The sequence below is a fragment of the Carassius carassius genome, chromosome 38 (genome assembly GCF_963082965.1).
Source record: "Carassius carassius chromosome 38, fCarCar2.1, whole genome shotgun sequence".
Taxonomy (NCBI): Eukaryota; Metazoa; Chordata; class Actinopteri; order Cypriniformes; family Cyprinidae; genus Carassius; species Carassius carassius.
Genome location: NC_081792.1, coordinates 7,661,073 through 7,673,651, shown reverse-complemented (window position 1 = coordinate 7,673,651; position 12,579 = coordinate 7,661,073). Strand labels below are relative to the sequence as shown.

Here is a 12,579-nt window from a genome sequence, read left to right as displayed (position 1 = left end):
CAGCAAAACTGCGACCGCAAGATCGCATGCACGGACACACTCATCGGAGCGTGCCCGGCGAGAGCGGAGTGCTTAACAGCGGGAAAAGTACAATCAGCCACCCGAGAGCTGACTGCGCTAGCTCCACTCTTCATTAATGCTGCTTATGTTAATTTTAATATGCTTGTTTGACTGGTGCTTGTGCAACTGGCAGCTCGAGTTCCTGAAGAGGAATCCCAAATTCAGCATCTCAGAAAATTAGAATATTGTGAAAAGGTTAAATATTGAAGACACCTGGTGCCACACTCTAATCAGCTAACTAACTCAAAACCCCTGCAAAGGCCTTTAAATGGTCTCAGTCTCGTTCTGTATTCTACACAGTCATGGGGAAGACTGCTGACTAGACAGTTGTCCAAAAGACGACCATTGACACCTTGCACAAGGAGGGCAAGACACAAAAGGTCATTGCAAAAGAGGCTGGCTGTTCACAGAGCTCTGTGTCCAAGCACATTAACAGAGAGGCAAGGGAAGGAAAAGATGTGGTAGAAAAAAGTGTACAAGCAATAGGGATAACCGCACCCTGGAGAGGATTGTGAAACAAAACCCATTCAAAAATGTGAGGGAGATTCACAAAGAGTGGACTGCAGCTGGAGTCAGTGCTTCAAGAACCACTACGCACAGAGGTTTGCAAGACATGGGTTTCAGCTGTCGCATTCCTTGTGTCAAGCCACTCTTAAACAACAGACAGCATCAGAAGTGTCTAAAGACAAAAAGGATTGGACTGGTGCTGAGTGGTCCAAAGTTATGTTCTCTGATGAAAGTAAATTTTGCATTTCCTTTGGAAATCAGGGTCCAAGAGTCTGGAGGAGGAGACGAGAGGCCATAATCCACATTGCTTGAGGTCCAGTGTAAGTTTCTACAGTCAGTGATGGTTTGGGGTGCCATGTCATCTGCTGGTGTTGGTCCACTGTGTTTTCGGTCCAAGGTCAACGCAGCTGTATACCAGGAAGTTTTAGAACACTTCATGCTTCCTGCTGCTGACCAACTTTATGGAGATGCAGATTTAATTTTCCAAAAGGACTTGGCACCTGCACACAGTGCCAAAGCTACCAGTACCTGGTTTAAGAACCAAGGTATCCCTGTTCTTAATTGGCCAGCAAACTCGCCTGACCTTAACCCCATAGAAAAATCTATGGGGCATTGTGAAGAGGAAGATGCGATATGCCAGACCCAAGAATGCAGAAGAGCTGAAGGCCATTATCAGAGTAACCTGGGCTCTCATAACACCCTGAGCAGTGCCACAGACTGATCGACTCCATGCCACGCCACATTGATGAAGTAATTCAGGCAAAAGGAGCCCCAACTAAGTATTGAGTGCTGTACATGCTCATACTTTTCATGTTCAAACTTTCTCAGTTGGCCAAGATTTCTTAAAATACCTTTCTTTGTATTGGTCTTAAGTAATATTCTAATTTGGGATTTTCCTTAGTTGTCAGTTATAATCATCAAAATTAATGGGAGTGAAAGAGAGTGAGTTGCAGAGATAGAGGCACTTCCTAAAGCCTGAGGCTTATTAATATCACTTTTTTAAATGTAAAAACAATTAAACAAGCCCTGTAATGGAAAAGTAAAGTTTTCTTTTCCTTCTTTGTTTCTTTTTGCCGAAATGATTCACTCAAAAAAAATAAAAAATAAATAAATAATGGCACCCATTTCTGAATACTGTTTGATCTACATTATGTAGACTACTAGTATAGATATGTAGGCTGGAAAAAGTAATTTTCAGATGCAATGGATGCAAATGAATAAAATGGGGGAAAAAATTAATTAATTTTATATTTACAATTTAATAACATTGCCTAGTTTTACATATGAATAAGGTCTTGGTCAACTGAATTCATGCCATGAGAGTTTCTAGTATGGAAGCATATGGGTAGCAATATTCAATTTGGGATGTAATATGCAAAATGACAATGCATTTCTGTATTTACATTTACATTTTCCAATACATTTGTGCAACGTTTGGTGCAAAATGAAAATGAAAATTAAATTACATAATTTTAATTTGCCATTTCATACACCAGTTTTAATATGAAAAATGAATACAAATTTTAACGCTTTATAAGTTGCAAAATTAAAATGAAAATGTATTTCAGAAATGATTAGATATGTCTAACAGGTTCAAGCAAAAACTGTGGCAAAATTATCATTTAAATGCTATTTTTCTTAAATGCATTAACACTCACAGTCAAGACACTTACGATTGCATTTTCATTCAATGTCCCGCAATGAATGTAGCAAAATTCAATGTGCACATTGAAAATGCATTCCGATCCGATCACGTGTCCGCCCCCTCCCGCAATGTCAATCACTGCGTGAACAAGGCGGGGCTTGCAGAAGGTCAAGAGACTCAAGATTCAAGAAGAGGATTCAAATGAGAGAACATGGACAAGACAGTTGGTCCATTTACATTTTGATCATTTCGGTTTATGGCTTCAATATTTCATTCGCACTTGTGGGCGGAGCTGAAATGCTGCTTTCATCTGATTGGTCGAATCGCTCCACCTTCAGCTCGGTCTTTTCATTCTTTCAGGCAGAATAAGAGTCAGTGCGAGTGAAGCACTGTAATGTCTGAAACCACCGCATACTGTTAATTAGCATAATATTTGAATCAGATGTAGCTTGGTACATAATTCGTGCTGCTGAGACCTGCAAATTATTTCTAGGTTGTAGTATTGTATGAATATTGTCCCACTGATAAATACAGTGCAAATAGTTCTCTCTCTTTGGATAAAAGTGAAGTGGAAATAAAAATCAATAATAGACCGAACAGTTCCATGTCTGTAACATTTACCACTCTCATATTTTAAGTCATAAGGCACTAGGTATGTGTGTGTGACATTAATAAATAATTGTAAAAATTAATATAGTTACATTTCTAAATAAAAATAGTAAAATTAGCTCTGTGCTGCTCAGTGCTCCTGTAGCCTACCCCAGAGCACCCTCTCGCGGCTGTAGACGGTAATGTTTACTCTTGGTTCTGAATAAATGCGACTTATAGTCCAGTGCGACTTATATGTGTTGTTTTCCTCGTCATGACGTATTTTTGGACTGATGCAACTTATACTGAAAAATACGGGTAACATTGTTATTATTATTTATTATGAGAGTAATTGACACAGACTAGAACTTTAATGTTTCACCAAATTCAGCTCAGATCTTCAGACTCGTCTGACTCGCGTTGCTGTATGACTGGCCAGACTTACCTTCCCAAACAATCCTATTTAATTTTGTTTCATAAATTTAACTATATTTATTTCCACTTCACTGTTATCCAAGGAGATAGAACTATTTGCACTGTTTTTATCAGTGGGACAATATTTTTACAATACTATAACCTAGAAATAATTTAATTTAACTGGCCAGATCTACCTTCCCAAAAAATCCTATTTAATTTTATTTCATAAATTTAACTATATTTATTTCCACTTCACTGTTATCCGAGGAGACAGAACTATTTGCACTGTTTTTATCAGTGGGACAATATTTATACAATATAGTATATACAACTTAGAAATAATTTAACGGGGTCTCTTGCAAGTCGTAGCAGCACGAATTATGTGCCCAGCTACATCTGATTCAAATATTATGCTAATTAACAGTGAGTGTAGTTTCATACATTACAGTGCTTCACTTGCACTGACTCTTATTCTCCCTGAAAGAATGAAAAGACCGAGCTGAAGGTGGAGCGATTCGACCAATCAGATGAAAGCAGCGTTTCAGCTCCGCCCACAAGTGCGAATGAAATATTGAAGCCATAAACCGAAATGATCAAAACGTACACGGGCCAACTGTCTTGTCCAAGTTCTCTCACTTGAATCCTCTTCTTGAGATTTGAGTCTCTTGACCTTCTGCAAGCCCCGTCTTGTTCACGCAGTGATTGAGATGGCGAGAGGGGGCGGAGACGTGATCGGCTCGGAATGCATTTTCAATGTGCACATTGAATTTTGCTACATTCATTGCGGGACATTGAATGCAATCGTAAGTGTCTTGACTGTGAGTGTTAATGCATTTAAGAAAAATATAATTTAAATAATAATTTTGCCACAGTTTTTGCTTGAACATGTTAGACATATCTAATCATTTCTGTAATACATTTTCATTTTAATTTTGCAACTTATAAAGCGTTAAAATTAGTATTCATTTTACATATTAGAACTGGTGTATGAAATGGCAAATTAAAATTATGTAATTTAATTTTCATTTTCATTTTGCACCAAACGTTGCACAAATGTTTTGGAAAATGTAAATACAGAAATGCATTGTCATTTTACATATTGCATTGTCATTTTGCATATTACATCCCAAATTGAATATTGCTACTCATATGCTTCCATATTCTAGTGTTGACAGCTCTGAAATAGCCTACTTGGACGTAGGGCTGGGTATTGTTTAAAATCTTTCGATCCGTAGCCAATTTCGATACCTCAGTTTCGATACCGGTTCCTAACTGCTCTGGGTGTGTGTTCACAGTGTGTGTGTGTGTTATCACTGCTCTGTGTGTGTGCACTTTGGATGGGTTAAAAGCAGAGCACAAATTCTGAGTATGGGTCACCATACTTGGCTGAATGTCACATCACTTAACGATACTTCCTTAATGATACCATGTTTTAAAATTCATTTCAACATCAACACAAATACATTAAACACAAAACCTTTATTTTTCACCTTAATTAAAACAAATTCTGGTAACACTTCACACTCAGGATAACATTATTAATACAACTGGTTGTGCTTTTTGGATAGGGGTGTGCCATTCAGGGGTGGACTGGGACCAAAAAGTGGCCCTAGACTTTCTGGCCCACAGCAGCCCACCACATCATAATGCAAATGCCCCTGTTGTGATGTAATTTATTAATTTAATATTTAAGTAAACAGTTGGGGGATTTTAACCAATAGGGCAACTGATCCTCCGCTGAAAAAAAAAAGGACCGCAGCTGTTCATTTAGCGACTCCTAGTGAGCAATATGCTCATCAAGACACAAATATTCTTCTAGAACTCACACTTTGCATTCAGTTTGCAGATCCATATGAATCATGCATGAAATAGAAGTTTATAAACTCAAACGATAGCTTTATGTGCTTTACAGATGAACTTGAAGTCTTTATTCATTCGAGATGTTCAATAATAGATAATCTTTGGCTCGGTAATACAAGTTCATGATCCGATTAGTGAACTGATGATTCTTTTCAAGTCAATCTTTTAAAATAATCATTTATTTTGTTTAACGAAACCAGTGTTTCACAGACTGGATAGATTTGAGGTGCAGAGCTCGCAAAATCTTTAGCCCCAAGTCCTGGGGCTATTGTGTTTTCCAGTCCGATGGGCTAGCGTGAATATTGATGTAAAATTCCTAACTTGATTTGCGTTGTTCACTCGCTTGAAGGGGTGAAAAGGATCGTAGCTGATCGTTTGCACTTGTTTCTAAATCTTGCTGATTCAAGCGTTTTAAACAATTTGCGCACGTTTGGAGCTTGTGCTCCAAACTTGAGCAGCATTTCAGACAATGCGCATACAGAGAATGAATTCATCTTTCGCGTATCGTAACTTCTGAATGAACACATACACACACAATTATATCAAAATAATTGTTTCTGCAAGTCTCTCTCTCTGTTTTTTAGACGACGTGAAAGGGGGCGTGTTTCAAGATACGCAATGGAGTAGACCAAACTAAACAGGGAGGGAAGGAAAAACACTCATCCAAACAAATGCTTCATTAAATTGGTGGTATTGCCGGCTTTGGTTGCAATACTCTTATCGCATATGTTGCACTTTGCTGACTCGGCATCCACTTTTATAAAGTGTAGCCACACTTTAGACATCTTTGGCATTGTAAAACGGAAACGTTTTGAGAAAAAACAACTACACTTGTGTTGTGTGACTGCGAGTATTTTCAGAAATCCTCCCCGTCACGTCACGTGGTGGTGGACAGCCAATCACGGTGAATTTAGGTCCTTACATGCACGTATGCTGCAAGCTCACACATACACAGCCGCTTGGCAAAAAAAACTAAAAAAACAAAACGCCGCTTGGCTTTTGGAACCGAAATTTGGCACCGAAAGATAAATAATTTTTCGATACTCATAGTATCGAAGTTTTTCGTTCGATACCATAAAGGCATCGAAGTTCGGTACCCAGCCCTACTTGGAAGCGTTGTAGTTTTGCTATTTGTAGTAACTAAAAATATGAACAAATAAAACACACAAACATTTTGTTACTTTACTAAAGTAGTAGTGATTTAATTCATAAATACACTAGTCTGATTTTTGTTTTAATCATCAGAAACTATCGTACATAACAAATATAAAATCACAAACATTTCCCAACAAGACTGTGATAAAAACCAGCATGAAGTCAAATTTGGCCCAGACTCTGTTGCTATCTAGTATAAAAAAGTATATATATTTTTTTTATTATTATCAATTTTAAACATACATTTTACATTTTTGAGGAAAAATAAAACACATAAGTCACATTTTATTACATTTGGAAATAATACCCATAGGCCTAAAGCCTAATGTTATAATTTACCAACATTAAAAACACAATAAACAGGCTATTATAGTTCCCTTTTAAATGGGAACTTGTGCTGCGTCCCCTAGAGGGCACTATGGGGGGTGGGGGGTGATGCCCACGCGTTTAACTCATGAGGGAGCAGAATGCATGCATTCAAAAGTTATCTCAATGAAAGTGAATGGACCGGTGCTCACGCTGAATGGCATGGATTGTAATACATACTATTTAAATTGACTAGTATATGTTCTTTATACAGTGTTTTATTTTGATAATGAACAGGCTGCTCTGTTTGCAGTGAATATATAGTGTGCGCGAGATGCACTGGTGAAATCAGCTGAAACTTAAAATACTCCGTCATTTTTGGTCATACAGTAAAGGCATAATTTGAAACTGCAAAGTGAAAAATGTTAGCAGTTAGACATTTTAAGAATATTAGCAAAGATTATTAGAATGCTTTGTAAAGCAAACACTGTTCCCTTCTTATTTCACTTTTAATCAATGTATTTGGCAGCCAACACCCACCCACTCTCCATTTCGTATTTCTGTGGGAGTGGGAGATCTTCCCAGGACAGTAACCTGCCTCACAAACTATAATCAGGGAACCCACTCTGGAGATGGCACCAGAGGTGAGGGGGCACAGGGACAGAGGTGGCTGAGCCAAGCCCCCTGAAACCCCCATCCACCCCATTTTTAATTTTCAACATGAGCACGAAGACTCTACAAGTCTAGAGCAATTGCACAAACTGCTACTCCATGGCTCCAACATCAAGACATTATTTTGCTTCATTACTTGTGTAAATGTGACTTAATAAAGTATGTTTTTTTCTAAATGCTGAACAGGTCTCACCAGTTTTTCTCCCCTGCGCTCTAGTTGGTGACGTTGTTTCTCCCATTCTGATGATCCGGCCGTCAGTTTCCGCACTGACCCATTTCCATACAGTCGTCGCTGGGCTTCAGCCTTCTGCTGGGCCAAATTCCTTTGTTTATCACTGGCTCTGGGTAAAAATAAATAAATAAATAAATAAATGTTCAAGTAATAGCACACAAAGTAGCCCAAACTCCCAGCCGAAATCCTGACAGACTCCGAGACTCCATGCATCACTTGACCTGAAAGCATTCTGCACTTTAAGATTTCATCGCTCACTGGCCCTTCAAATTTGCTGTTGGAAGTGACCACTTAGGGTCACCGGGCTCCTGAACCACCGTGGAAGCCTCTCGTTTTATTGATAGGACTTTCACACTTCTGAGTTCTTGTCACTGAGTTATTGGTTTTGTCCTGCCAAGACTTCCAAGAAAATCACTGCGACAGAATGGCAGCAATGCATCCAGAAATCTGATCCACTGATGGATTGAGTTTGTCTGATATTGTTTCCTATTCTACCACCATTGTTGGTACACTCGGGTATATTTAGTACAATAGGTGGACCTGAGATTTGAAGCCCAGGTCTATGATAATCAATCACCAGAAACCCAGCATACTGACATATAACTACACGGACATGTACACAGGCAATCACACAAAACATACATACACAAGCAAACATACACAACATTCCCACAAAAACACACAATCCTCACAAATAAACACACAGTTTAGAAACATTTCAAGTTAAATAAAATTACTGTAATAGAAAACAGATTGAAATACATTTTTTATTACCCTCAGTATTCACAGTAATGTAACTTACTGAGACATACAAATGTTGTAGCAATAAACATTTAACTAAAAATATACAATCAGTAAAAAATTATAGCCATAAGACTATAAATATCTGAGGCTATTTGGATTAAACCATTTGCTTTCCTTGCTATATCAATAGGTTTCAAATCATCTCATAACCATTTAAATTCTACTCAAAGTGATGATGAAAATTTGCTGTTAATTTACTCACCCTCAGACCATCCAAGATCTAGGAAACGTTTTTTTCTTTAGTGGAACAGTAAAAAAGTTTTTAGGTGAAAGTGATGTCCTTGGCGATTCATGCACTGCCGGTTTTTTGAGAGAGTAAAAAAAAAACATATACAGACAAGACCAAATTAATATGCGCCCGCATATACGTCATTATGCATCAGAGAAAGTTCACGGTCCATTGTCGTGAACACGCTGAGAACCGTTTGCCCAGGCTGTGGATTAAAGTTAATAATGTTGTTAATAATTTTCTGGCAGAGTGTTACGTGCTCGGATTGTTGTTACCTCCCCTTTTGTTATTGGTTGCTGTGTTTCTCCCCTTGTTATTGGTTTCTTCCTGTTTCCGAACATGTAACACAGAGGCTGACCATTTCACTTCATAAGACCTCAATATATCATCAGGAACCACAGGCTTTAATTTGGTCTTATATGTATATGCTTTTTTTGACTTTCAAGAACCGACAATCACAGACGTGCAGTGCATGCACCCTGAGGGTTGTTGGTAAATTAACACAAATTTTCATTTTTGGGTGAACTATCCCCATTAACCATGAATACTTCTTTAAACTCAAACACAATTACAGCATATCCAAAACAAAATAAAGCAAGCAATATCGTTTTATGTCAAAAAGTTTACAGTATTGTGACATTTTGTGGTTGTCAAATCTTAGCTAATTTTATCCTTATTTAACAAATCTGTATAAACTGATTTCATACATCTACTAAAAATGTGAATCAGTTGCATTACAGTAACTGCAAAATGGCTCAACTCTGTGAAAAGTTAAATAGTTTAAAAACTTGGACTGGCACTGCAGATGCCACTTGTTTTTATATTTTGTCATGTAAACCTGTGGCCTTCAGATATTTTTAAATGTGGTTCAAGTGTCTAAAAATCTTCTTTCTAATCAAACAGTAGCAAATACAAGTGCATGAGGAGAAAGAGTTTCAAGTAACTTCTTAGTGGAGATCAAGGAATCAGTATTTTCTAAAACACTAAAGACTGGTAGACAGCTGGGAATGAAGAGTGAGTTTTTTGATTAACTCTTTCTTTCTTTTTCTAATGGGACTCTGGAGAGAGTACTGCTTCATACCTGATGTTGAGGAGTTTCAGGGTGTTGAGCAAAACCCCCTTTTTCACGTTGTAATCAAACTTTTGATCTGTCCCAAAACTCGGGGCACGATTGATCTGTAAGAGGAAAAAGAGTTAGATGTTTTTGTTTTCATATTGTATCATTTTATTTTCAATTTAATTAAAAACCTGAAGCAATATTCATCTTTTAATGAGGACTGAGAGGCCACACAGAAGCAGTCATTGTTATCCATTATTGGAAAATCACAGGGCATCAGCTCCCTTAAAAAACCTAAATCTGGTTCAGTGTTACTCAGTGTTATTCATTGTTGGTCAGTTACTCAAGAACTCATTCAGTCTAATTTGTGAACCAACTCATAGAATTCATTAAAAAGGTTAGACTCAAACAAACAAAATCAGGCTACAAACCAGGCAACATTGCTACTTCTCTTATGAATGCACCAAGAAGAGTTAGGGCAGATATCAACATTTTCATTCATAGGGCAGATATCAACATTTAATTTTCCTTTTCATCAGACTTGGAATATAGTACAAATGTTTTATGGGCTTTTTTCATGTTTTTGTATGATTTTTGAAAGCTTCATTAATGGTCTGCTCATTGGAATAGCATGGAAAATAAAGCTTCAAATATTGTTCTCCGGAAAAAAGAAACTCACACAGGTTTCGAACAACATGAGGGTGAGTAAATGATGACCTCTATGGAGAGAAGCGCTTGCATGCAGGTCAAGCGAGATTCAAGCTCAAACAACTGCAACTTTGATCTTGTTTGCTGCAGAGTTTTCAAAGCATGGCCAATGATTACCAGACAACTGACAAGGCATATCCGAGCACAGGTGGTGCCATTAAGAAGCCTGCATGTTAGATACATTGGGTTGTGACACAATGTCAAAGGCATATCATGACCAAAAAATAAATAAATAAGAAATGATGCGTTCCATAAAACCGTAAAATCATGACCATGAAAGCCTGCGTGTTTCCTGGCTTGCTTTGTTATGAGACAAAACATCTGTTGTTGTTCTTCTGATTGGGAAAGACATTTGTGAATGTGATCAGCCAGGCAACAAACCAACCAGTCCATTATGCTGAATGATGCTGATAGACGTCACCACTTGAACAGCACAATCTTTTCTTATGGTGGATCTCTGACAGCTGACTGGGAAAGAAATCATCATTACATGCGAATATATATCACACGAGCCCTTTCATTTTCATCATTACCCAGTGTGATGATCAGGTGTTAACGCTTTCTATGTTTCAGATCAGCTTTGTTTGCTTCGCATTGGCCAGAATAATGGCATGATCCAAACACGTGAAAACAAAAGCTTTGCATTCTGGTTTACTTATTTGTTTGAATTAAATCATTTATAACCATTCAGAATCATTTGAGCAGTTAGTTAGAGATAATTGAGTAATAGAATGTCTTTCTGTGCATTAGTATAATCTGTCACATTCCTGCCAACACAAGCTAATTCATCAGATGCCAGAGTTATTTTCTCTGTGGAACTGAAAAAAAAAAAAAAAACCTGCACAGGAAATGAGACCAGCTCAAGATATCTGCACAATTACTTTGATGTTTGGCAGTATTCATTCATAACTCTTATGCTCAGTGCTGCAGAATTTGTAATCAGAAGCTGACCAGAAGCTCAAATATTTTGTTGTTCATATTGTTGCAAGGACAGATGAAAAACTCAAATTCCAGAAATAAAAAAGTAAAAAATAAAAAAAAATAAAAAAGTTTTATCAGACACTTTAAACTTTTACAAACTTTTAAGTCTCTTATGATCACCTAAGCTGTATTTATTTGATCAAAAATACACTAAGACTAGTAATATTATAAAATATTATTACAATTTATTTACATTTTATTATATTTTTAAATGTAATTTATCCATGTAATGGCAAAGCTGAATTTTCATTACTTCATTCTTCAATGTCTCATAATCCTTTAGAAATCATTCTAATATGCTAAATTGCTGATCAAGAAACATTTTTTAATACTCCATGATACACTACAATTCAAAAGATTAAATAATAATAATAATAAAAATATTAATAATATTTTTTTTACCAGAAAGGATGCATTAAGTTGACAGTTATAAATAAATGCTGATTTCTATTTCAAATAAATTCTTTTGACCTTTATATTCTTCAAAGAATCCTAGAAAAATGGTATCATGTTTTCCACAAAAAAATCTATAAAAACATTTCAACTTTGATAATAATAAGAACCATAATAAATAAATGAGTACAGTCAATAACTAAGCTACAAATCAGCATATTACAATGATTTCTGAAGGATCATGTTACACTGGAGACTGAAGTTATGACTGCTGAAAATTCAGCTTTACAACAGCAGTAATAAATGGCATTTAAACATATATTCAAATAGAAAACAGTTCTTTTAAATAATAACTTCACAATAACCACAATGAACCAAATAAATGCACCCTTTTAACCCATAGTGTATGTTGTGCCACTAACAGACCTAAAGCAAGAAAGACTAGGAAATAATTTCAGCTTTAATTCAAGAAGTGAGAGTGTTACAGTGGTTGGAGGCAACAGTAGAAAAAAAAAGATTTATTTATATATATATATATATGTATATATATCAAAAAGAGCACACCTTGAAGGAATAATATTATTGCTTTATTACTGTTTCATTATTACAACTTTACAGTTTTCTCCTTCTTATTGAACTATTCTTTTATCTGTCACGAAAGATATATTAATTACCCAGTAAGTCAACTAAACACTTTGGTAAAGAACTGTTTATGACACATTCTATGAATGATATATGAACATTTAACTTTCCCTTAAATCTTAACACCTTGTTTATACAGGCCTTTTGATAGGACATGATTAGAGGAATACATACACGGCAGAATTTTGGGGAGAACGGTTCCTTCAGCTACTAACTCCATTTATCAGCAGGCAAGTATCCTGGAGGGTTTTTTTCACCTCAGATAATAATATGCTCTTTTGTATTCCACCCATGACAAACTCACTCTGCTGCCAGCTCCGATA

General features: G+C 36.6%; 1 protein-coding gene across 1 annotated transcript in view; it reads right to left on the bottom strand.

Moving 5' to 3' along the window:
* ttll7 (tubulin tyrosine ligase-like family, member 7) overlaps positions 1-12,579 on the bottom strand; it is a 101,059-nt gene that overhangs the window by 39,384 nt on the left and 49,096 nt on the right. Inside the window, 2 exon segments of the mRNA XM_059528708.1 lie at positions 7,404-7,551; positions 9,557-9,651. Of these exon segments, the coding sequence (XP_059384691.1) occupies positions 7,404-7,551; positions 9,557-9,651 (243 nt within the window).